This window comes from Epinephelus fuscoguttatus, linkage group LG23 (genome assembly GCF_011397635.1).
Source record: "Epinephelus fuscoguttatus linkage group LG23, E.fuscoguttatus.final_Chr_v1".
Taxonomy (NCBI): Eukaryota; Metazoa; Chordata; class Actinopteri; order Perciformes; family Serranidae; genus Epinephelus; species Epinephelus fuscoguttatus.
Window position 1 is genome coordinate 15,888,574 of NC_064774.1, and position 27,226 is coordinate 15,915,799.

The following is a 27,226-nucleotide window of genomic DNA, read 5'->3' on the forward strand; positions in this document are numbered from 1 at the left end:
CTAAAATATGAGGAGGAGAAAAGCAACATTACAGAAAAGGACAACACCGTGGCAGCTGCAGGGGGAGGAAACATGCGTGGCAACGCATAACGGGATGAATAATGTTTAGTTTTAGTTTAGATTAGTTTATTTGCACGTAATGTTAAAAACAGACAGTATAACATTTACAAGATTAAAAAAAGAAAAGTGCCAGAGAGGTTAGAAGCCACTAAAAGCTTATCAAAGAAATTCACCTGTCAAAACATCAATGAAATCACATAATAGAGAAGAAGAAAAAAAGAAATGGGTCAGAAAAGAAGAAATAGAGTGTAACTAAAAGTATAACTTTGAGGTCTTTTAATCTCATGCCACTGTCTGCGTGTACTCCACTACACTACAGAGGGAAATATTGTACTTTTTACTCCACTACAATTATTTGATAACTTCCTAGTTACTTTACAAATTAAGATTTTATGCACATGAACCATATGAAAATATACAAATGCAACTAAAACAGTTACTTGATTAATTAGAAAATGAACTGGCAACTATTTTTAAAAAGCATTTAAGTCGTTTTTCATGCAAAAAAAAAAAAAAATCATGATTCCTTTGAGAACCTGCTGTTCATCCTGTTCATTATTTCAATTTAATTTAATTGTAATTTTATATGCTTTATTAATCCCCCTGAGGGGAAATAGGGTTATCAATGTTATCAAACTGATTTTATTTTTCTGCAGTGAGTGCTTTTACTTTAAAACTTAATTTTCCTGATTGTTCACATAGTTTAACTTTTATTTTCACTGCAGGACTTTTGCAGATTATTCTTACAGTGTATTAGTACTATTAGGATGTGAATACTTCCTCTAACCCCTGCTGCTGACACCACATTTACTCAGCATCACAGATGTTTTGTCATTGCTGGGTTTTTGATTTTCTTGTAACGCCTGTTCCAACACTCACAAATCACCTTTACTTTGAGTTTACTTAACATTTCACCACTGCTGAAGTTCCTCTTCCAGGCTTTTTGGGTGGCACCTCTCCCATTCATGGGCGTGTGCCAGAGTATTTGCACACGTCACAGCATTTAGGAGGTGTTACCTATGCTAATAGGTTACCTAGGATACAGTGGGATTCATCACTCAGCACACCTTGGTAAGAGCAGGTTGGTTAAGGTGCATCTGAAGTTGACTTTTCTCTTACCAGGATTTTAAGAGAAAATATGAGAGGAATTTAAGAGAATGTTGCTGCATGAGGCCCACTGAGTCTGATAACTTCTGTCAGTTTAAAGAAATGACATTTAACACTTAAAAGTAGGTCCAGTTTAATAAAAACACACAAACAAAGGTCACCACCCCCTCCAGTTTATGAGGAAGCAGAATGATGTTTAGCAGCTAATATGCAAATTAGGATGAAACCTGCATGAACAGACTCACACTGTCAAACTGTCACTGTTTTACAGCTCATTAAAATTTCTTATTTGAACAAAACACAAATAATTTAATGCATCAGGCTGAGCCAATAACAAACATTCATTCATTTTCTGTAACTGCTTATCCTGTTAGGGGTCACGAGGGGGCTGGAGCCTATCCCAGCTGACACTGGGTGAGAGGCAGGGTGCACCCTGGACAGGTCACCAGACTATCACAGGGCTGACACATAGAGACAGACAACCATTCACACTCACATTCACACCTACGGACAATTTAGAGTCACCAATTAACCTGCATGTCTTTGGACTGTGGGAGGAAACCAGAGCACCTGGAGAAAACCCACGCTGAGAACATGCAAGCTCCACACAGAAGGGCTCCCCCACCCCGAGGTTCAAACCCCCCACCCTAATCTGTCAGAAACGTGGTTATTCTCTGGTTTTCATATATTCACCTTACAATACACTGCTACTATCAAAAACATTTTGTGTTTCAGGAGTGGGTGAGACACGATGACGTCACAGGTTCTTTAGCCAGAATGAGAAAAAAGAGGATAACACGTAGTCACAGATAAAACAATATTAAGGCTTAACTAAGAGGAGGGAAAGTAGTGTCTTTTCAGCACAGAGTAATGTCTGCTGCATAAAGCTCCATAAACCAAATCCTGAGCCTGAGAGGTAAAACCCAGGGCAAGAAGACGTCCACTGGCCTCACAAAGCTTCACAGTATTGAAGCATTGTTGGATTTCTTTGCATTATAATGTCAGGTGTTCTTGTTATTGTGTCCACTCTTTGTAAAACACGCTGAACTTTGCATGAAATTAAAACTTTAAAATGATAAACTGTGATTATAAAACATGTCACAAATGAGCTGAGCTGTTTGCTAAATCTGGCAAATACAAAAAGACAAAGTGCAAATCTGATTTGATTTGAAATGATGTGAAATATATACTGAAAAAAAGACATTACTGTTCTGTCCACCTCTGCACACACACAATAAATAATATATCAAAGTGACACAACAGAATCATAACTTACATCTTCTGTCCTCCTGTCAGCCGCTTCACTCTGGTGTCTCTCCTTGTGTGCTGATGAAGACTAAAATGTCCCCCAGGTAGATGCTCTCTTTGAGCCGCCTTCACCTGACGTCAGCATTTGAATATTAAAATACTGAAGTCCAAGATGTTTATCATAGTCGAGAAATGATCTGTTGTTGACAACAATACATTTACATGATGCAGCGGGAACAAAAAGAGGAACACACTTTCCTCTTTACTGGAAAGCAGTAAGAAAGGTGTCATTCAAAAATGTCCGCCAACAAAGAGCATAAACTAAACGTTTGCTCCTCTGAAACTGTTTCTTTTGCATCGTCAAAAATTCAACTTGTCAAAATCAAAGAGAACCTTAACACACTGAGTCAGTATTATTGTTATGCCAGCGATGATTTGAACATATTTTTGTTGTTATTCTGTTTCTTTTCATTCACACTCACAGGCAAAGTCAACAATGCCATCAGTTTACAGTGTGTAGGAGCCTAAATGCAGTTTCACATCTGTAACTGTTCAGATAAGGGCACTATTATTGTTGTATTGTACCTTTAATTGCCCCTGTTTTACCCTCTCACCAGTAGGGGGAGCTCTTGGATTTGAGAGAGCTCATTGCAGTGGAGAGTGGAGCCACTCAGTTTGTGACCTCCTATCTCTTTTATCTTTGACCTTTGTCTTTACCTCTTTTTTTCTGGATAATAGTGGATTTGAAAATGAACAACTGTCTCTGTACCAGCTTTGAGTTTTGAAGTGAAGTGTTAAACTTTATCAAGTGGTCGGCTGGATTTGTTTTGCATGTGGATGAAGACGAAGGTGATGAGCTACGGCTTCACTGATTGGACACCTGCACAGTGAAAGAGAATTCTTTTAGAATATCTATAGCATCTGTGTATTGTGAACATGACAGAGCACAATACAAATTAAAATTGTAATTTCAGATAATGACAAGCAACACTTATGTGCAATCATTATTTGCTCAAGCGCTACGAGCAGTCAGAAGCAGGAGTAGGTTCTGTTAGTACCTCGATGACGCTGTTTCATAAGCATCCTGACATGTCACACCTGTCAGGTGGATGGATTATCTCGGTAACAAAAGGAGAGGTGCTCACTAACATGGATTTATTTTTTAACATTAAAATGATCTGTTCATCCATTTAATCCCACCAGCAACAATAGTGACAGCAAAAAAAAAGTTTTCAGTCAGAAGGCTCTAAAAATGTTACTGAATGATGTATGAATGCATTTCCAGCAAATATTGAAATGATAAAGGGTCTCAATGAAATATTTAAATATGTGCAGTGTCACATGTTCAGTGTAAACTGTCACATGACCACAGCTGTTTACTTCCTGGTTGGGCAGAGATTTTTGGTACACATTGTCTTTAAGGTGTCTAGTATTGATATGTTAATATGCAATTACTCATCTTTGTTCAGTGGGGTCACAGAATCAGTGAACATGTTGACAGCAACAATAGTGACCAGTGGGATAACACAGCGCATCTAGATGTACATGTACTTATACACATACATAGTTCTCGTTCTACCTAACCTTCTACTCTTCTTTTTTTTGGTTCACTTTGAGTGAAGTTTTGGGTATGTGGGATCTAGGTGACGACCCAGACAATGGCGGTTTTGGGGGGGGGCCAGCAGGGGCCAGTCCCCCCATAACTCAGAGTCCGGCCCCCCCATGCGGCCCCCCCGCCAAAGAGTCTGAGGTGGAACGTGGAACTAAATCGTCTCAACAGGTTGCCGGTCGGACCACTCAAAGAGGCGCACCCACTGGATCATGCAGAATACACCACACAAGGAGGAAAAGGGCACGAGTTTTCTAGTGTTTAAATACAGTGTTTCTCATACATTGACTAATTTGTCCCGCCATAGTCTCAATGGGTCAGATATAGACTATGAGGGGGAGACAGGTCATTTAGCAGCCACGATGTTGAATTCATGTGCTGAACTGATGCAAACAGATCATGACAGCAACAACTTTATCAGGGATTATGACCTCCTCCTCCAGCCCGTTCTCACTCCAAAGTCGTTGAATACCACCGCTCTGGTGCCAAAAGCCACCTTTTACTGCAGTATGTAACGCGGCCGGATGTAACCTTTGGCGTTGCTAAGATACGCTGCTGGTTGGCGGGACAGCATCTATCAGGGCAGCATGCTACACTGCTGGACAGGGTCACGTTGAAATGCTGCTGGTAACAATGTAATATAGGGAACAGGAAAGTCCCTATAGGGTGAATAGGAGGGGTGGTGGATGGGTCCAACAATCCCTGGACTTTCACCCACGAGTCGAGTGTTCACGTCCCCAATGCCAAACCAAGATGGTTTTTTTTCTAAACCTACCCATATGCTTTTGTTGCCTAAACCTAATCGTGTACTTTTGTTGACGTCCTGGTATTGGCAGCGTCCTGGAACGTCAACAGCGGATGCAGAAGGATACCTTGCGTGTTATATGTGAATGTAAAAGGCCACTGACAAAGCGGTGATATATGTTTGTATGTATAAAGATTTTTGATATGTAAAGTAGTCGCCTGAGAATATGATAGAGCATTCTGGTGGCATGTGCATAGACTTCTATTCTAATGGAATTCTGTTTCACTGTGCAGGTGTCCAATCAGTGAAGCCGTAGCTTAATGCTCCAATCATCACCTTCGTCTTCATCCACATGCAAAACAAATCCAGCCGACCACTTGATAAAGTTTAACACTTCACTTCAAAACTCAAAGCTGGTACAGAGACAGTTGTCCATTTTCAAATCCACTATTATCCAGAAAAAAGAGGTAAAGACAAAGGTCAAAGATAAAAGAGACAGGAGGTCACAAACTGAGTGGCTCCACTCTCCACTGCAATGAGCTCTCTCAAATCCAAGAGCTCCCCCTACTGGTGAGAGGGTAAAAGCAGCAGTGTTAGTAAACGAATTAATATCAGATCATATCGATTTCATATATCATATCATATTGATTTACTCAGTCTCACTGAAACCTGGCTGTGTCAAGATGAATATGTCAGTCTAAATGAGTCCACTCCTCCCAGTCATAATAATACCCACATTCCTCGAGGCAGTGGCCGAGGAGGGGGAGTTGCAGCCATTTTTAACTCTAGTCTGTTAATCAGCCCTAAACCTAAACTAGATTATAATTCATTTGAAAGCCTCGTTCTTAGTCTTTTACATCCGACCTGGAAAACCTCGCAGCCACTTTTATTTGTTATAGTGTACCGTGCTCCTGGCCCGTATTCTGAATTTTTATCTGAATTCTCAGAGTTTTTATCCAGTTTAGTTCTTAAATCAGATAAAGTTATTATTGTAGGCGATTTTAACATTCATGTCGACGTTGATAATGACTCCCTGGCTACCGCGTTTATCTCATTATTAGACTCCATTGGCTTCAGTCAGGGTGTACATGAACCTACTCATTGTTTTAACCATACCCTCGATCTAGTTCTGACATATGGAATTGAAATTGATAACCTAAAAGTCTTTCCACAGAATCCCTCGCTATCGGATCATTATCTGATTACTTTTGATTTCTTTTACTCGATTACACGCCACTCAGCAACAGTTACTATACTAGATGTTTATCAGATAGTGCTGTCGCAAAACTTAAGGAAAAGATTACTTCGTCGTTAAATTCAATACCAATACCTTCAGTAACAGAGGTTTTCCGTGCCGACTTTAACCTCTCCTGAATTGATCATTTTGTTGATAGCGCCGTAGGCTCGCCATTTAACAACGCCGACTCTGTAGCTCCTCTTAAAAAGAAGTTAAAAAAGCAAAGAAAGTTCGCTCCTTGGTATAACTGTCAAACCCGTAAGTTAAAACAAATATCGCGAAAATTTGAAAGGAATTGGCGATTAACCAAACTGGAAGAATCTCATTTAATCTGGACAGACAGTCTCAAAACTTATAAGAGGGGCCTCTGCAATGCCAGAGCAAACTATTACTCAGCTCTAATAGAAGACAATAAGAACAACCCCAGGTTTCTTTTCAGCACTGTAGCCAGGCTGACTGAGAGTCAAAGCTCTATTGAGCCTTGTATTCCCTTAGCCCTTAGCAGTAATGATTTTATGAGCTTTTTTAATGACAAAATTCTAACTATTAGAGGCAAAATTCATGACCTCCTGCCCTCAGATAGTACCTATCTAACCTCAAACACAGCTGTAAAATCTAATATATATTTAGATTGCTTCTCCCCAATTTCTCTTCAAGAATTGACTGCAGTGATTTCTTCATCCAAATCATCAACGTGTCTCTTAGACCCCATCCCAACTAGGCTACTTAAGGAGATCTTTCCTTTAGTTAACACTCATATATTAGATATGATCAATATATCCTTATTAACAGGCTACCACAGTCTTTTAAGATAGCTGTAATTAAACCTCTACTAAAAAAGCCCACCCTGGATCCAGAGGTGTTAGCCAACTATAGACCAATATCTAATCTTCCCTTTATGTCAAAGATCCTTGAGAAAGTAGTCGCAGACCAGCTGTGTGATTTTCTCCAGGATAATAATTTATTTGAGGAATTTCAGTCAGGATTTAGAGTGCATCATAGCACTGAGACAGCTCTAGTTAAAATTACAAATGACCTTCTGATTGCTTCAGACAAAAGACTCATCTCTGTACTTGTTTTATTAGATCTTAGTGCGCGCTTGACACAATTGACCATCAAATTCTGCTGCAGAGACTGGATCACTTAATTGGCTTAAAAGGTTCAGCACTAAGCTGGTTTAAATCTTATTTATCTGATCGTTGTCAATTTGTTGACGTTCGCAATGAACCATCCTTACGTACTAAAGTTTGTTTTGGAGTTCCGCAAGGTTCTGTGCTCGGACCAATCCTGTTTACTCTATATATGCTTCCTTTAGGTAACATCATTAGAAATCACTCTATAAATTTCCATTGTTATGCAGATGATACTCAGTTGTATTTATCAATGAAGCCAGAAGAAAGCAATCAATTAACTAAACTCCATAATTGCCTTAAAGACATAAAAACTTGGATGAGCACCAATTTCCTGATGTTAAATTCAGACAAAACTGAAGTTATTGTTCTTGGCCCCAAACAACTCAGAGACTCTTTATCTGATGACATAGTTTCTCTAGATGGCATTGCTCTGGCCCCTGCCACTACCGTAAGAAACCTCAGAGTAACATTTGATCAAGATTTGTCTTTTAATTCTCATTTAAAGCAAACCTCACGGACTGCATTTTTCATCTGCGTAATTATGCGCAAATTAGGCCTATCCTGACCCAAGATGCAGAAAAATTGGTCCACGCTTTTGTTACCTCAAGGCTGGATTACTGTAACTCTCTATTATCAGGTAGCTCTAGTAAGTCCTTAAAAACTCTCCAGCTAATTCAGAATGCAGCAGCACGTGTACTAACAGGAACTAAGAAACGAGATCATATCTCTCCTGTTTTAGCTTCTCTGCACTGGCTCCCTGTAAAATCCAGAATTGAATTTAAAATCCTACTGTTAACTTATAAAGCTCTAAATGGTCAAGCTCCGTCATATCTTAGAGAGCTCATAGTGCCATATTATCCCACCAGAACACTGCGCTCTGAGAACGCAGGGTTACTCGTGGTCCCTAAAGTCTCCAAAGTAGATCAGGAGCCAGAGCCTTCAGCTATCAGGCTCCTCTCCTGTGGAATCATCTTCCTGTTACGGTCCAGGAGGCAGACACCGTCTCCACATTTAAGACTAGACTTAAGACTTTCCTCTTTGATAAAGCTTATAGTTAGGGCTGGCTCAGGCTTGCCCTGTACCAGCCCCTAGTTAGGCTGACTTAGGCCTAGTCTGCCGGAGGACCCCCCTATAATACACCGGGCACCTTCTCTCTCTCTCTCTCTCTCTCTCTCGTATCCTATTACTGCATCTAGCTAACCCGGCCATTCTGGATGTCACTAACTCGGCTTCTTCTCCGGAGCCTTTGTGCTCCACTGTCTCTCAGATTAACTCATATCACAGCGGTGCCTGGACAGTGTGACGTGTGTGGTTGTGCTGTTGCCGTGGTCCCGCCAGATGCCTCCTGCTGCTGCTGCCATCATTAGTCATTAGTCATACTTCTACTGTTATTATACACATATGATTATTGTCACACATGTATACTGCCAGGTATTAATACATACTTTCAACATATTGTACCGCAGTAACCAGAACTATAACTATAATATTATTACTTCCATTAATATTGTTGTAAGATACTGTCATTACCTGCATCTCTCTCTCTCTCTCTCTCTCTCTCTCTCTCTCTCTCTCTCTCTCCCCCTGTGTCATATGGATTACTGTTAATTTATCATGTTGATCTGTTCTGTACGACATCTATTGCACGTCTGTCCGTCCTGGAAGAGGGATCCCTCCTCAGTTGCTCTTCCTGAGGTTTCTACCGTTTTTTTTCCCCGTTAAAGGGGTTTTTTGGGGAGTTTTTCCTTATCCGCTGTGAGGGTCATCAGGACAGAGGGATGTCGTATGCTGTAAAGCCCTGAGAGGCAAATTGTGATTTGTGATATTGGGCTTTATAAATAAAATTGATTGATTGATTGATAAAACAGGGGCAATTAAAGGTACAATACAACAATAATAGTGCCCTTATCTTAACAGTTACAGATGTGAAACTGCATTTAGGCTCCTACACACTGTAAACTGATGGCATTGTTGACTTTGCCTGTGAGTGTGAATGAAAAGAAACAGAATAACAACAAAAATATGTTCAAATCATTGCTGGCATAACAATAATACTGACTCAGTGTGTTAAGGTTCTCTTTGATTTTGACAAGCTGAATTTTTGACGATGCAAAAGAAACAATTTCAGAGGAGCAAACGTTTAGTTTATGCTCTTTGTTGGCGGACATTTTTGAATAACACCTTTCTTACTGCTTTCCAGTAAAGAGGAAAGTGTGTTCCTCTTTTTGTTCCCGCTGCATCATGTAAATGTCTTGTTGTGAACAACAGATCCTTTCTCGACTATGATAAACATCTTTGACTTCAGTATTTTGATATTCAAATGCTGACGTCAGGTGAAGGCGGCTCAAAGAGAGCATCTACCTGGGGGACATTTTAGTCTTCATCAGCACACAAGGAGAGACACCAGAGTGAAGCGGCTGAGAGGATGACAGAAGATGTAAGTTATGATTCTGTTGTGTCACTTTGATATATTATTTATTGTGTGTGTGCAGAGGTGGACAGAACAGTAATGTCTTTTTTTCAGTATATATTTCACATCATTTCAAATCAAATCAGATTTGCACTTTGTCTTTTTGTATTTGCCAGATTTAGCAAACAGCTCAGCTCATTTGTGACATGTTTTATAATCACAGTTTATCATTTTAAAGTTTTAATTTCATGCAAAGTTCAGCGTGTTTTACAAAGAGTGGACACAATAACAAGAACACCTGACATTATAATGCAAAGAAATCCAACAATGCTTCAATACTGTGAAGCTTTGTGAGGCCAGTGGACGTCTTCTTGCCCTGGGTTTTACCTCTCAGGCTCAGGATTTGGTTTATGGAGCTTTTTTTGGGATGCATGCAGCCTGCTCTGCAGACTCAGGGCTGAGAAAACACTACGTATCTTCTTCTGCATGCTTTTGGGTGTTAAATCTATATATTTACTGTACAGGTGTTTGTTTGTTATTGGCTCAGCCTGATGCATTATATTATTTGTGTTTCATTCAAATAAGAAATTTTAATGAGCTGGAAAACAGTGACAGTTTCGACCAAGGTACCTTTTAACCGTTTGTTTTCTGGGAATAACTGACACAATCAGAAACCAGAAACAAGTCGTTTTTTCGTTTTTTTCTGTGCCCTTCAAAATAAGGTTACCTCTTGGCCTTTATGCCAGCAGGATGTCTCTGCAGACCCGGAGGCTGCAGACACACAGACAGGCAATGAAGTAATGCAACAGCATTTTATTGTATTGCCTGTTAATATGCAGCTGATAGACCATGAAAATGAAAGCTCTATAGTAAGTTTTCTTCAGGATGTACCGTGAACAGTTAAGTCTGCAAGCACTCCAAAAGTAGTTATTAAAAATGACCAGCAGGTGTCGCACTGCATCAAAGTTGTCATCAAAAATACAAATATGAATGAATAGGCCGATGTTGACAGCAAGATGGGAAAACTGATGTACATCTATGGAAAGGCATTTACTATAGGCTACTATCAGTTAGAGTTAAGCTGTCACTGGACTTTCCCCTCAGCTGTGGTCACATGGAGACACTTGTTAATAATAATAATAATTGTGCAGACAGTTTAGAGATTCACACTACCTGCTATGGTGGAGTCAAAAGAACCATCTAGTTTTTTTTAATTTTTTATATAGCCTAAGTCTGTGCCTCAGATCAGACAGCTGTCAGTCTGTCAGAGCAGCTCTTGCGCTGAAATGTTTCTTGCAAATAATGTGTAATCTCAGTTAAAATTATAAACCGTTTGAACTGAGCTCTGCTGCTGATGTCCTTTATTGAACCCAGGCATTGACACACAGTGCAAATATAAAAAATATAAAAATAAGAGAAGAATACAATCAAAACAATTTGAGTAAAAATATACACATGATGTGAAAAAACTATTAATAAAATGGAAAGTATGTACAAATGAACAGGGGATAGTATGTAGCCTATGATACATGCTATATACAGTACAGCACAATAGTGATGGCCAAATGAAGCCTCATGAACCACTGTCCTTATTTTCTGACCCCACCAGATGGCGCCCTTGGTTTAAAGATAAAGGCTGAAGGACCTGCAATGCAGTGTGCTTTCAAGCCTTTGTTGAACAGACAGCGCCATCTAATGGCTTCAGAAAATAAAGACAGTGGTTCATGAGGCCTCATTTGGCCATCACTACAGCACAATGCTACATATACAAAACGCTGCATGTTCTATACAACACAGTGTTTCTTGGAATCTGATAAACTGTCAATGCTGTTAAAACACGTTCAGACTATGAAAGAAACTCACCTTCAAGCTACATTCTGCAGCTGCACAACGATCCTGCCCACTCACAAATATTAATAATCTCCAATATTAGACTATATGAATTATGTTCCATCAGTGCGACCAGTCACATCGATAGAGATCATTATTCATTGATCCTACGTGTCTAAAGCTTCACACTGATTTTTATCATTTTAACTGAGATTACACATTATTTGCAATAAACATTTCAGTGCAGGAGCTGCTCTGACAGACTGACGGCTGTCTGATCCATGTGCACAGAGGCACAGACTTATAAAAAAAAAACTTGCAATAAAAATGACAGATTTTTTATTCTGAGCTGAGAGTGAATTAATTCTGTGTAATATTTGAAAGTGAAGACAAAATACGATGTTCAAACAAATGATGCGCATAAAATCAGTAGCCTAACTTTAGATAGTCCAGAATAACAAACTAATATCCAGCCAGGGTTTAGATTGTGGCAGACACTAAAAGCTCCGCTAATTAATGCACTTCCATATGGACTGAATGAATGAGGAAATGAAACAGTGAGAGGGAGGAGACAGAGAAAAACTCAGGGTTTGCTGAAGAAAATCTGCTCCCGACCAGGTTAGGTTCACAGACTCAGTTGCCATAGTAACTGACACCTGGCTTCAGTTACCTCTCTTTCTGGAGCTGAAAACCCAGAGTTTCATTTAGGGTGAACATAGGCTACTCAGAGTTTGTCTGCAAGAGCTGCCCCGCTGATCTAGTCAGTCTGCTAGAGTAGACCTGATGGTTCTTTTTACTCCACCATAGCAGGTAGTGTGAATCTCTCAACTGTCTGCACAATTATGATCAAGTGCCTCCATGTGACTACAACTGAGGGGAAAGTCCTGTGACAGCTTAACTCTAACTGATAGTAGCCTATAGTAAATGCCTTTCCATAGATGTACATCAGTTTTTCCCATCTGGCTGTCAACATCGGCCTATTCATTCATATTTGTATTTTTGATGACAACTTTGATGCAGTGCGACACCTGCTGGCCATTTTTAATAACTACTATTGGAGTGCTTGCAGACTTAACTGTTCACGGTACATCCTGAAGAAAACTTACTATGGAGCTTTCATTTTCATGGTCTATCAGCTGCATATTAACAGGCAATACAATAAAACGCTGTTGCATTACTTCATTGCCTGTCTGTGCGTCTGCAGCCTCCGGGTCTGCAGAGACATCCTGCTGGCATAAAGGCCAACAGGTAACCTTATTTTGAAGGGCACAGAAAAAACGAAAAAACGTTTGTTTTTTGCACAAAAACGAAAAAACGACTTGTTTCTGGTTTCTGATTGTGTCAATTATTCCCAGAAAACAAATGGTCAAAAGGTACCTTGGTCAGTTTGACAGTGTGAGTCTGTTCATGCAGGTTTCATCCTAATTTGCATATTAGCTGCTAAACATCATTCTGCTTCCTCATAAACTGGAGGGGGTGGTGACCTTTGTTTGTGTGTGTATTTCTTGTTTTTAATGGACATACAGTTAAGAGTTAAAATGTTTATTTTTTATTTTACTGACAATATTTGTTAAATCCATTGTGTTTGGTTCACAGCACACTGAAATATCAGTTTCATCTAACAGAGCAAAGATGCAGTGGAGTGTGTTTCTGCTCCTTCTGATGGGTAAGTGGATCATCTTATCACATATACAGCAGTGCTGCTGCTGCTGCTGCTGCTGCCATGAAATGATTTCACTTAAAGCTCATTCTTATCATGAAATAAAGAGCAAATCATCCAGAAACTCAGAAATCTAAGTGAATAAAGAGGCGTGGAGTAAGTAGTAGGTGTGTACTCATGATGTTGATTTAATGCTGTCTGCTCCATCACTGCAGTATTTCCTCTGTTATTAGGTCAGTGTTCCTTCTTCATGTGTCACCTCCATGAGTACCACTTTGTTAAAGAGAAGAAGACCTGGACTGAAGCCCAGCAGTATTGCAGAGAGCATCACACTGACCTGGCCACAGTGTCTAACATGACAGACATGGAGAGACTCCATGACTCTGCACAGAATCAAGATGGAGCCTGGATTGGGCTTTACAGCGACCCTGAAAGAAATGAGAGAGGGATGTGGCACTGGCAGTGGTCTCTGCCAGGGCTGGAGTTCAATGATAGGGAGAGCAGATGGAATGAGGGAGAGCCGAATGATATAGACAGCCCTGAGGAATGTGTGCTGATGTACAATCACAAATGGTTGGATGTCCCTTGTTCTCACAATCATAAATGTATCTGCTATGATGGTGAGAATATGTAACTAATAATGTTATTATGTGTATACAGCAGATCATCCTGTCTAACAATAGATTTCATTGACATATACCTCCTCTTTTTGTGTGGGATTAAGTAGAAACTTGGCTGATAAGGTTAAAAAAATCATATGAAAAAGTTAACTAACTAAAGTCAAGCGAGGTCGTGTGGATCGGCCTGTTCAGAGACTCCTGGAGGTGGTCAGATGGGAGCAGTTTCTCTTTCAGATACAGGGGTCCACAGTTTTCCGATGACTCAGGCAGTGAGAGATGTGCTGTAACCATGCTGAATGATGGAGGCAGATGGAGGGATGAAGACTGTGATGAGACAAAACCCTTCTTCTGCTATGATGGTGAATATTTTCAAGATAATATAACACGTGATAAAATATATTTACATAAAGTAATGTTACAGCTGTTATTTACACTGGCCTGTGTTTGTCTCCATTTCTTCCATGACAGATAAAGTGATCCTGATCAAGGAGAATATGACCTGGGAGGACGCCTTATATTACTGCGAAGAGAAACACCATGACCTGGTCTCCATCACCAACCCTGACGAGCAGAGATGGGTCCAAGAGAAAGCCAAGAAGGCCGACAGTCCCTACGTCTGGCTGGGACTGCGCTACACCTGCACTCTGGGTTTCTGGTTCTGGATCGATGACAAGATGGTCACCTATAAGAACTGGGTCGCAGATGTACCAGCGGATGACTGTGACATGTCTGGAGCCATGGACAGAGGAGGAGAACATAAGTGGTTCAAAAAGAATGACAATGAGAAGTTTAATTTCATCTGTTCTACGTGCCAAACCCTCTATACTCACTGTTAGCAGGCCTTTGATTCATTTACTCACTTTGTTTGCAGTGCTGTGTTACTTTTGGAAACATTTACACTATAAGATGTGTTTGTTGAACGGCATTCTGGGACATGTAGTAATCCCAACCTGAGGGGGAGAGATGTGAAATCACCAGCAGACTTTTTCACAGCAGATTTAAATAGAGAGAAAGTAGCTACATTGAAGTCAGTTTCAAAGCAGCATCAGATTACTGAGGATGTGACCCTGTGATGGGTTTTTCTGTCTCTTTATTCTGATTCAACAACACCTGAGTTATCAATATTTGTCATTTTCTGAGCTTGTTGTTGTTATATTTTATTTCTCTATCTTTAATTCATCTTCTGAGGTTGTATTTAGTTTTCTGTATAATTCACAGTGTGTATGGTCGACATCTTTATGGTAGGAACTGGAATGAATACACCAGTCTACAGTGTACTGGTTTGATTTTGCTCTCATGTATTCAAATGTGGAACATTTTACTATATTTTCAGGTTTTGATAAAGATCCGGTGATGGTTATATTATGTAAAATCTTTGTCTTTGATTATCACATTTTTGGAGTTTTGTGTAAACAGATAATTTCTCTCTCTGAAGCTGAATAAAGTGTTAAAAGACAGAGTGGTCCTCTCTTTTTTTAACTTGAACAAAAGCTTATTTAACCCAAACTATTCTTTACTTAAACATTGTTTTTGTGCTTCAACGTAACCGAACTTTAACTACATTGTAAAACTGATTGGTATTTTAACAGTGATTTGTAACAGAATGATGTCGTCCTGCCAAAAACAGCATCAGATCAGAAAACACTTTTAAACAAACTGCTGTTGATGATGTTTGTTTCATAAAACAATCACTTCCTGTTGTTTATTTTACAAGAAGAGACCCAGCAGACTCTGGATGTTCACATTATAATGTGTATAATATGTATAATTCATGATTATTATTATACCATACAGCCAGTGATGGCCAAATGAAGCCTCACAAACCAATTTCTTTATTTTCTGACCCCACCATATGGCACTCTTGGTTTAAAGATAAAGCATTTGCAATGAAGTGTGCTTTCAAACCTTCGTTGAACAGACAGCGCCATCTGGTGGCTTCAGAAAATAAAGACAGTGGTTCATGAGGCCTCATTTGGCCATCACTACATTCCATGACATACAGTGCAGCACCTCCACGTGATAGTTCATTTACAGTTTATTCTCACAGCGCTCACTTTGTAGCATCGTGTTCATCGACAATATAATAAAACATAATTACATGTTGAGATGCAATATAATGCACTGTCACCCAACACTCTAGACCAGTGGTTCCAACTGGTGGGTCACAGTCCAAAAGTGAGTCGGGGATTCATTCTGAATGGACCACATGTGACTCAAGAACGTGTTGAGTTTGTAAAAAGTGCACTTTTTTTTGAAGTACAGTGAATTTCCAGCACAGAGCTTTTATTTTGAAGCCCCGTTTCCTGCTGTAGAATAAGTAAATAATGGACAGCTACTCAACAGAGACAGCAAACTAGCTTTATGACACGGCCAAACACAAGGATGATGCTGAATCTATTAAAATGTGTGGAGCTTGAGCTAATGACTGAGGAGAAATCTGGCCATCACTACTGGACCAGTTGGAAACCACTGCTTTAGATTAGATAGTTTGTGGTGTGTTATTGTGCAGATGACAATAATGCAAGTAAATGAATAGCCTAAAATATAAAACACTGATCTGTCTACATATTAAGAGATTTAAAAGGAGTGTTAAATGATGATTAAACAGTGAGATAAAAGCCCACTAATAATCGACTATATTAAACAATTTATATAAATGAATAAAGGCCTCTTGTGAGACTTTTATAGGCCTGTAAGTGATGCTCCTCTCTACCTATCTGTCTGTGAAAGATCCTGTAAGGTTATGACATTGTCCTTTAATAAAGGGCACTGTGGACAGTTGGACCAGCTGGTTGACAGGTGATACAGCTGTGCAGCACGTCATCAGTAACTGACATCACTGACGTATGATGCTGTGGAGCCAAGGGTTTCTCATTTGGCTGCTTCAGACCCTCGTTGCAACTCTTCCTGGCCTCCTCCGCTCACATCTCCTGTCCTGTGGGTGGAGCTCAGACGTGAGGAAAGGAAGCAAGGTAACGGCCGCACCCTTGTATGTGTGAATGGCTTCCCATGTTGTGCTTCATTATGTCCAGCAGATGGCAGCAGACTGACCACAGCATAGAGTCCTCTCATTTCTCTGTAACTGACTCACTCACCAGTGACCTCTGACCCCACGGCTTTGTACATGTCTTTTCAAGTACTCCTCGTCATGGAAAGTTTCTCTGCTCCTGTTTTAACAAGAAGCATGATGAGTACACGTTAATAATCTGTTACTGTGTTCTGTGGAAACTGATGAACTGAGACTTTAGGGTTGTTTTTTAGGATGATTCTCTGCTGTGGATATAAAACATTTACTTTTAGAGTCACAGAAAACTACACACAAAGTGTTGTGAACAGTGTAAGTTTGTGGCCAGAGAGCAGTGTTGAGCTTAAACTGGCCGATTAAACAACAGCCAATCACACTGGGAGGTAATTATTGCCTGCAGGTGTGGCTCACAGTGTTTCTGAGTGTCAGGAATTAGCTGCTGCAACAAAAAGGTCCTTGTGTCAAGTGTTGCTCAGCTAAGGGTGAGTCCAGTTATGCTACAGTGAATACTGTTTTTATATGTGCTGGAGATTTTAAGGATTTATTTGCTGAGACACCAAGAAAAGTCTGTGAAACCTTGTGTTAACTCACAGAGGTTGTGTGTACACTTATTGGCCTCCTGAAAGCAGTGCTGAGAAGATAATGGTTACTTTGGATAATATTCCTGACACGTCGGTGTGATTATTGGTGTACAGTCAGGGGATTCAAACAGCTGCTGTGTGACCTGAGAGCGGTCTTGTTCTGTAGACTTGTATACAAGCCTCTCTATCACAGGATGAATTAAATGTACTGTCCTGCCTGAGAAACAGAGATGGGTGACACTGCACCCTGAAGTCTGAAGAAGAGCTGTGTGGCTCCAAACGTCACTCTGCATTAAAATCCCTCTAAACAGGACTCGAGTCTGGTGCTGTTGTCAGGCAAACAGCACATTATTAATTGAGAATTGATGCAAATTTAAAAATTGATTCTGTTTCGTTCAGTGATGGCTCTTGGATAAAAGCCGTCCTTCAGTCTGGAGGTGTGAGCTTTGAGTGCTCTGTAGCGCCTCCCAGAGGGGAACAGAGAGAACAGGTGATGACGGGGTGGGTGTTGTTAGTTCTGCTGCTTGAGCCGTTTTTAACCAGGGCCGAGGAGCCGATCATCCATGTGAGGTCCTCACTGATGTAAGTCCCCAGAAACTTAAAGCTGGCGACCCTCTCCACGTCCTCTCCCCTGATGGTTAGGGGAGCATGGTCCTTACGGTGTCCCCTGAAGTCAATAATGACCTCTTTTGTCTTCCTGATGTCCAGTGTGAGGTTATTGCCCATGCACCAGTCTGTCAGCCTGTCTATTTCCTCTCTGTATTGTGTTTCATTGTTGTTTGAAATTAGTCACCACTGCTGTGTCGTCTGCAAATGTGATTATTGTGTTTGTGGGGTGTGTAGGAGTGCAGTCAGATGTGTACAGTGAATACAGCATGGGACCCAGAACGCAACCCTGTGGTGCCCCAGTGCTGAGGGTCAGACTGGGAGAGACAAATGTGCCAAGTCTGACTGTCTGTGGGCGTTTGGAAAGGAAGTCTCTGATGCACATACACAGAGTGCTATTGATTGCGTGCTGTCAATTTTTGATGAATTGGCATTCATGAACACACACACATGCCTACGATCAAAGCTGAATTTTCTGCAGGGTTCATGAATCCGGTGTAGGTTTGTAGGAACAAGGTTTTTAAAGCAACAACAGTCGTACAGTTTTACAGGCTGAGCACCTTCTGTCAGTGCACATCAGTGATTTGATGGTAATCATTGCTGTGGTCTCTTTGTAGTGAGGTCATTGGTTAGTTGGCTTTGCCAAAGCTATGTTGATTTTAGGAAGCTAATGCCTCACACAGACCCAGGGTCTTGCATGCAACTGATCATTTGAGTAACATCATACAACATAGATCAAACACATATGCTCATCTACTCAGAGAGGGAACTTCACAAGAATCTATTGTTCCTCTGACAGACCACGTATGCTGAGAAGGAGCCCGGTCTCACTCTGAAGTCGTCGAAATCTGGTGCTTGGGCAGTGACTTGTGGCGTCAGAAACCAACAAGAAAAAGGCATCCATTAACGTCTGCGTGATACGTGGCCGGCTGCCGTTATAGTTGAACGGTAAACGGCCGTTCAGGAAACACGGTGAGACAACATCGAGTTTCACCGAGAGAGCGGTGTTCGTGTTCCGTAATATTCTAAAGCCAAACCCTGTTCTTTTTTCATGAACCTAATCATGTGTTTGTTGTTAAGGGAAAATAAACATAAATTTGCGATGTTGTCCCGACTTAAATTTCCTTTGAAAACAGACATGTATCTTGAAAGAAGAGAACTTGACAGGTCAACAACCAACGCACCCAGGGTACCTTGCACGTTGTATGTGGACGTGGAAAATTCATGACCAAACGTCAATATGTGACGAGGTCGAGTGAGAATGTGTTGAGAGAAGACCTCCCTCTGGGGCCATTTTTCATTTGGCTATCTCCATCTCTGCTGTCCATTTGAATAGTTTCAGCCACAAGTTCCCAACACATGTTTTAACAGAATGTACAGTCAGAATGTACCAGTACAAATATACTGTACAGGCTAACCTAAAGACTTATTTATTGTCGTATGAATGGACTTTAGTTTCACTGTAAACTGATGGCATTGTTGACTTTGCCTGTGAGTGTGAATGAAAAGAAACAGAATAACAACAAAAATATGTTCAAATCATTGCTGGCGTAACAATAATTATATTTCTGACAATGCAAAAAATCTATATTTTCAGAGTAACAAACATGAGTTCAGTTTATTCTCCTTATTAGTGGATATTTAGGGATGACACCTTGTTTTCTGCTCGTTGGACAGAAAACAGCAAAGTGTGTTCCTCTCTTTATTTCCTGGTGCATCATGTAAATGATGTTCATGTCATCAATAGATCATTTCTGGGCTTTGGACATTTTTGACTTCAGTATTTTAATATGCAAATGCTGACGTCAGGTGAAGGCGGCTCAAAGAGAGCATCTACCTGGGGGACATTTTAGTCTTCATCAGCACACAAGGAGAGACACCAGAGTGAAGCGGCTGAGAGGACGACAGAAGATGTAAGTTATGATTCTGTTGTGTCACTTTGATATATTATTTATTGTGTGTGTGCAGAGGTGGACAGAACAGTAATGTCTTTTTTTCAGTATATATTTCACATCATTTCAAATCAAATCAGATTTGCACTTTGTCTTTTTGTATTTGCCAGATTTAGCAAACAGCTCAGCTCATTTGTGACATGTTTTATAATCACAGTTTATCATTTTAAAGTTTTAATTTCATGCAAAGTTCAGCGTGTTTTACAAAGAGTGGACACAATAACAAGAACACCTGACATTATAATGCAAAGAAATCTAACAATGCTTCAATACTGTGAAGCTTTGTGAGGCCAGTGGACGTCTTCTTGCCCTGAGTTTTACCTCTCAGGCTCAGGATTTGGTTTATGGAGCTTTATGCAGCAGACATTACTCTGTGCTGAAAAGACACTACTTTCCCTCCTCTTAGTTAAGCCTTAATATTGTTTTATCTGTGACTACGTGTTATCCTCTTTTTTCTCATTCTGGTTAAAGAACCAAGTTAAAGGCTCCAGCCCCCTCGTGACCCCTAACAGGATAAGCAGTTACAGAAAATGAATGAATGTTTGTTATTGGCTCAGCCTGATGCATTACATTATTTGTGTTTTATTCAAATAAGAAATTTTAATGAGCTGTAAAACAGTGACAGTTTCACAGTGTGAGTCTGTTCATGCAGGTTTCATCCTAATTTGCATATTAGCTGCTAAACATCATTCTGCTTCCTCATAAACTGGAGGGGGTGGTGACCTTTGTTTGTGTGTTTTTATTAAACTGGACCTACTTTTAAGTGTTAAATGTCATTTCTTTAAACTGACAGAAGTTATCAGACTCAGTGGGCCTCATGCAGCAACATTCTCTTAAATTCCTCTCATATTTTCTCTTAAAATCCTGGTAAGAGAAAAGTCAACTTCAGATGCACCTTAACCAACCTGCTCTTACCAAGGTGTGCTGAGTGATGAATCCCACTGTATCCTAGGTAACCTATTAGCATAGGTAACACCTCCTAAATGCTGTGACGTGTGCAAATACTCTGGCACACGCCCATGAATGGGAGAGGTGCCACCCAAAAAGTCTGGAAGAGGAACTTCAGCAGCGATGAAATGTTAAGTAAACTCAAAGTGAAGGTGATTTGTGAGTGTTGGAACAGGCGTTACAAGAAAATCAAAAACCCAGCAATGACAAAACATCTGTGATGCTGAGTAAATGTGGTGTCAGCAGCGGGGGTGGAGGAAGTATTCACATCCTAATAGTACTAATACACTGTAAGAATAATCTGCAAAAGTCCTGCAGTGAAAATAAAAGTTAAACTATGTGAACAATCAGGAAAATTAAGTTTTAAAGTAAAAGAACTCACTGCAGAAAAATAAAATCAGTTTGATAACATTGATAACCCTATTTCCCCTCAGGGGGATTAATAAAATTAACATTAAATTAAATTAAAATAATGAACAGGATGAACAGCAGGTTCTCAAAGGAACCATGATTTTTTTTTGCATGACTTAAATGCTTTTTAAAAATAGTTGCCAGTTCATAAAGTAACTAGGAAGTTATCAAATAATTGTAGTGGAGTAAAAAGTACAATATTTCCCTCTGTAGTGTAGTGGAGTACACGCAGAAAGTGGCATGAGATTAAAATACCTCAAAGTTATACTTTTAGACTAAATGTACTTAGTTACATTCCACTGCTGGTCAGCAGAGGGAAACACAGTGATTAAAATGAATAATTGTGTTTAAGAATTTAATAATCCAATTATAATTACTCTCAAACATAATAATCTAAATTTGATGATGTGACATTCATGCATGTTTTTGATCTCAAATTTATGTCGTGTGTTTTCATTGGACAATGTGAGGACTGTGAAAACCAGATGTTTTTGTCTTCAACTGAAATGTCCTCTTACCTTAGAGAGGAGCAACATTAGGAAAACACTGGTGAATCTGAGAAGTCAGTGGGAACAAAAATGGGAGAACATTTGTTTGCATATCAGCTTCTGCACGAGGCCCACTGTGTTCTGTTCACTGTGCACTGAAATGTCACTTTTGTCCAACAGAGCAAAGATGCAGTGGAGTCTGTTTGTGCTCCTTCTGATGGGTAAGTGATCATCTTACAGCATTTTTAAGACAGACAGCTCACCTTTCTTATCAATCAGAAGTTAAACAGGTGGACTCAGAGCCCCATTTGGTGTAAGCAGTGGGTGTGAGCTGGGTACTCATGATGTTGATTTAATGCTGTCTGCTCCATCACTGCAGTATTTCCTCTGTTATTAGGTCAGTGTTCCTTCTTCATGTGTCACCTCCATGAGTACCACTTTGTTGAAGAGAAGAAGAACTGGACTGAAGCCCAGCAGTACTGCAGAGAGCATCACACTGACCTGGCCACAGTGTCTGACATGACAGACATGGAGAGACTCCGTGACTCTGCACGGAATCAAGATGGAGCCTGGATTGGGCTTTACAGCGACCCTGAAAGAAATAAGAGAGGGATGTGGCACTGGCAGTGGTCTCTGCCAGGGCTGGAGTTCAATGATAGGGAGAGTAGATGGCATGAGGGAGAGCCGAATGATAAGAGCAGCCCTGAGAAATGTGTGCGGATGGACAATCACACATGGAAGGATGTCCCTTGTTCTAGGAATCATACATATATCTGCTATGATGGTGAGAATATGTAACTAATAATGTTATTATGTGTATACAGCAGATCATCCTGTCTAACAATAGTTTTCGTTGACATATACCTCCTCTTTTTGTGTGGGATTAAGTAGAAACTTGGCTGATAAGGTTAAAAAATTAGATATTTAAAAGTCAACTGGTGTTATTTTCTATTTATTTATTTACTTTTAAGTAACATTACTGGTAAGTGTGGTGATAAAATGTCTCTTTCTCTACATGCAGAAATGAATTCTAATCCAGTCCTACTTTTAATGATGTGATCCACCTTATTATATCACACACACTTTGATCTTGTAAACATGTGAACCTGCAGTGGATTCATTTTAATTTATCTCACGTTATTGTTTCACCTGTTTAAATAAGAAAAAAGGATTTTTATGAGATGAAATAACTTGTAAACAGTGTGTGTTTCTTAGTTTGTCTGTTTATCCCACAGAAAGGAGGCAATCCAACAAGACATTCCATCTGATTGAAGACAAGATGAGCTGGCCACAGGCTCAGAACTACTGCAGAGAACATCACACTGACCTGGTCAGTGGAGACCAACAGATAGAGGACGACGAATTCAAGAGAGAGTATAAGTCAGACAACTGGGTGTGGATCGGCCTGTTCAGAGACTCCTGGAGGTGGTCAGATGGGAGCAGTTTCTCTTTCAGATACAGGGATCTGGAGTTATTCAGAGATGAAGACAGCAGCAAGAAATGTGCTGTGACTCTGCTGGATGGAAAATGGAGCTCCGACGAGTGTAATAAAACAAAACCCTTCTTCTGCTATGGTGGTGAGTTTTGCAAGAGTCTGTCTAACAGTATTTGTTTTGTGCTACATATTTGTGTATCTATGTTGAATTTCTTTAATATATTCCACACAGGATTTCACATTTGGATTCTGTCTAATTATTCCTTGAAGTAAAAATACATATGACCAGAAACAAAGCTGCCAGGTCTAAATTCAGTCTGTCATGTCACAACATGTAAATTACCTACACATCTGATTTTGTGTCACAATAGATGGTTTCTTTAACTGTCCGGCTAAAGTGTCCACAAACTGTCCATTTCTTCCATGACAGATAAAGTGATCCTGATCAAAGAGAGCAAGACCTGGGAGGAAGCCTTGAATTACTGCAGAGAGAAACACTGTGACCTGGTCTCCATCACCAACCCTCACCAGCAGAGATGGGTCCAAGAGAAAGCCAAGAAGGCTGACACTACCCACGTCTGGCTGGGACTGCGCTACACCTGCGTTATGGATTTGTGGTTCTGGGTCAATGACAATGCGGTCTGCTACCAGAAGTGGGCCTCAGAAGAAAAGACTGAGAGCTGTGACAGGGCTGCAGCCATGAGCAGAGAGGAAGGACATGAGTGGTATGAAAAGGCTGATACTGAAACATTTAATTTCATCTGCACTGTAAAGTAAGTTTCCACAGGTCAGTGGTCGAAAGCAGCAGAAAGATCCTAAATGAGGGAAAGATCATAGTTTGAGTTTTTAAAAAGTTACTTGGTTAAAGTGTATCTGTTATTCTACTTTGTTGTTTTTGTGTGTGAGTGTGTGTATTTATCTTTTACACATTTTTTTCAAGGTCCAGTGTGTAGGATTTAGGGTACATAATGGCGCTAATGGACGATAACATTATAATTATATTTTCCTTTTTGTATAATCACCTGAAGACAAGAATTGTGCTATTTGTTAGCTTAGAATGAGCCGTTAATATATCTTCATAGGGGGCGGGTCGTTGTTCATGGCCATGTTGCACCTCCATGTTTCTACACTAGCCCACAACAGACAAACCAAACACTGGCTCTGGACAGGGCTGTTTACGTTTCTGCATCAGCCACCGTAGTTAGGAGCCCCTCTGCAAAAAGCCAAACAGCATTGGAAAAACACAGATTTTTTTTACATGAAACTGCTTTATTCAGTGTCTTTACCTGTAAAAAATCACAGAGTCCATCTGTTTTGGAGAGGAGGAGACCTCTATGGATAATTCGGCTTCCAGTAGAAACCTCCTAAATGTCTGGGTCTGAAGTTATCAGAGAAAAAAATGTGAGCACACATTAGCAGGTGCAAGGCTATTGGCCTGTCTGCAACGAGCCAAACAGCATCGGAGAAACACTGATTTTTAACATGAACCTGCTTTATTCAGTGTTTTTACCAGTTTAAATCACTGGGCTCATTTGTTTAGGAGAGGAAGAGACCTCTGTGGATAATTCAGCTTCTGAGGCCTGTACTACGAAGCAGGATTTGGAATTGGCGAAGCTGGTTCTCTTTTTACGAGTGATGGCCAAATGAGGCCTCATGAACCACTGTCTTTATTTTCTGAAGCCACCAGATGGCGCTGTGTGTTCAACAAAGGCTTGAAAGTACACTTCATTGCAAGTCCTTCAGCCTTTATCTTGAAACCAAGAGCGCCATGTGGTGGGGTCAGAAAATAAAGAAAGTGGTTCATGGGGCTTCATTTGGCCATCACTACGTTTTTACCACAATGAATCAAGGTGGTAACTTACACTGAACCAACACATTCTCACTCCGACCTTGTCACATATTGATGTTTTGGTCATGGAATTTCCACGTCCACATTCGACGTGCAAGGTACCCTGGGCGTGTTTGTTGTTGACGTTCTGGGACACCGTGTCAAGTTCTCTTCTTTCAAGATCCACTTCCGTTTCACAGGAAATTGACGTTTACATACAGTCTCTTTTAAAGCAAATGCACTACGTCGGTACAACACTGCAAAGCTGACATTTTCTTTTCCTTCAACAACAAACACACAGGTGGGTTTAAGCAACAAAAACACATGGTTATGTTTAGCCAACAAAGGGAAGTGGTGAGATTTAGGAGAAAAGAACAGGGTTTGGCTTTATATTCTTACGAGACACGAACACCACTCTCTCGGGTGAAAGTCGGTGTTTGTTGGACCCATCCACCACCCCTCCCGGCCTGTTCGAACTTTCGCTGCCTTAGCTTTCACCCCCTGACGCTGCTGGGTGCCATCAAACTAAATCGGCAACCGGCTGTGTATCATGCCAACGTGTTGTTGGTTCCTGACACTGCAAGTTGTGGATTTCGACAACTTCGGTGTGAGACCGTGCTCGCCCACAGCCTGTCAACACCCTGACCTCTGGCCCCCCCCCCCCCCCCCGATATTCACGTGCCTAGAGGGACCTTTAAAATACATAAAACATGACGACAAATACACAAGAAGAAACAATTTAATCATAGACTCAACAATCAATACAAACATTAAGAACACAAAACTCAGAACTCGACGAGAAAAATGCAGGCAAAACATCACAAGGTGCAAAGTATAATACAATAAAGCACCGTAAAACAACAAGCACATGATCATTCATGACTACATGACTGATCCCTCTGTAGAGACTGTTCCAGTTTGAGTGTAAAAAGATCCCAGCCTTTTGTCATTATTGCTGGATGGCAGATAACACTGATGCATTTCTTGTTGTCGTAGTTATTAATATATGAGTATAGTGTATCCATATGCTGTTCTTCTCTTGAAGTGTGGATATTTCATTCATCTTTTGAATTTTTCTTGTATCCTATTGTATGATTATCAGAGAATATGTCTAAAATCACAGATCTGGTTATTATTATAATGTGCAAAACCATATTTTGTCACAATTTGGAGTTTGATGTAAATGAATAATTGATTTGCCTATTGATGAATAAACTATATAACCATTAACCATGATGTTGTCCTTGTTTGCACTGTTTTGACTGATTGATTTTCATGCTTTACTTTTACATAAGTGGATCTGCTGAGTGAGTAGTTGAACAAGTCCATGGAGATGTGTTTGTTGGTGAGGTGATATCTTTCGACACTGGAGGGCGCACCTGAGCCAGCTGGTCTGCTCTCTGCTTTTAAAAGGAACAAGTGACCAAGTAATCATTATACCAGCCTCAGTTTAACCCCATTAAATATACTGGAAACGTAAACGAAAAATAATCTTTGCTGCACTCTGGTGGACAAACTGTGTACTTACTGGCCAACACCAAGGTGACTAAGCTATATAGACTCATCTCCAGCCCAGTCACCAGAAGAAAATGTTGGCATTGTACATTTCTGCAAAGCATGGATACTTTACACTTTTATGATTCATTTGTACCATCTGCAAAAGTGACATAGTTCAGATAACATGTCAGTGAGCTGAGAGTGTCTGGCCATTTTCAGCCGTGGTTGTGGTGACAAAAGCAGGTATTTCTTTAACAAGATGTTGGATAAGTATTCGGAACATTTCAAGGGAGGAGAAAGATTTTTTTTTTTTTTTTTAACAAGAGTTTTGTACATTTCCAGCTAGGTTGTGGTGACAACAGAAGGTATTTTTTTAACAAAGGTTTGGGAAATTTTCAACTGTTGGTGTGGTGACAAAATAAGTTTTTTTTTAACAAGTGGTTGGGACATTGCTCATCACTTCATAATGAGAGATCAGGACATTTCCAGCTGTGGTTGTGGTGGCAAAAGCAGGTACTTTTTTCATGAGAGGTTGGGACATTTCCAGCTTGCGTTGTGATGGCAAAAATATAAGGCTAAAATATGTTTCGTGGCTCCTGTGTAGTAAAGGTTTCTGACTCCTGCCCCATATGTAGCTGTGGCATTTAGAAACGATGCCTGTTGGACAGTAAAATCCATGTTCCACTCCTGTCTGGTTTCCATGGCATTATGTAAACGACCTCTGCCATAACTTATGGACTTCTTCTTCTGATCAGTGGCAGTGACGCAGACCTGAAACCTCTTTGTTTAATCATTC

General features: G+C 40.3%; 4 protein-coding genes across 4 annotated transcripts in view; 3 read left to right on the forward strand and 1 right to left on the reverse strand.

The window, feature by feature from the left end:
• The window catches only part of LOC125883578 (C-type mannose receptor 2-like), a 92,207-nt gene extending 77,227 nt beyond the window's left edge, over positions 1 to 14,980 (forward strand). The window contains exon 8 of the transcript XR_007448572.1: positions 14,848 to 14,980. The gene's annotated coding sequence lies outside the window, so the exon portion shown is untranslated. The remainder of the gene's footprint in view (positions 1 to 14,847) is intronic.
• Positions 1 to 27,226, reverse strand: part of LOC125884326 (C-type mannose receptor 2-like) — a 138,441-nt gene that overhangs the window by 44,615 nt on the left and 66,600 nt on the right. The gene's annotated exons all lie outside the window — the stretch shown is intronic.
• LOC125883589 (C-type lectin lectoxin-Lio3-like) lies at positions 13,275 to 14,860 on the forward strand. The gene is made up of 2 exons (XM_049568001.1): positions 13,275 to 13,507; positions 14,123 to 14,860. The coding sequence occupies exons 1-2, from the start codon at positions 13,290 to 13,292 to the stop codon at positions 14,493 to 14,495; spliced, it is 591 nt and encodes a 196-aa protein (XP_049423958.1). The 5' UTR covers positions 13,275 to 13,289; the 3' UTR covers positions 14,496 to 14,860.
• On the forward strand, positions 22,263 to 25,599 carry LOC125883584 (secretory phospholipase A2 receptor-like). Its single transcript, XM_049567988.1, has 3 exons — positions 22,263 to 22,454; positions 22,906 to 23,247; positions 23,536 to 25,599. Exons 1-3 carry the CDS (start codon positions 22,283 to 22,285, stop codon positions 23,880 to 23,882), a joined length of 861 nt encoding a protein of 286 aa, XP_049423945.1. The 5' UTR covers positions 22,263 to 22,282; the 3' UTR covers positions 23,883 to 25,599.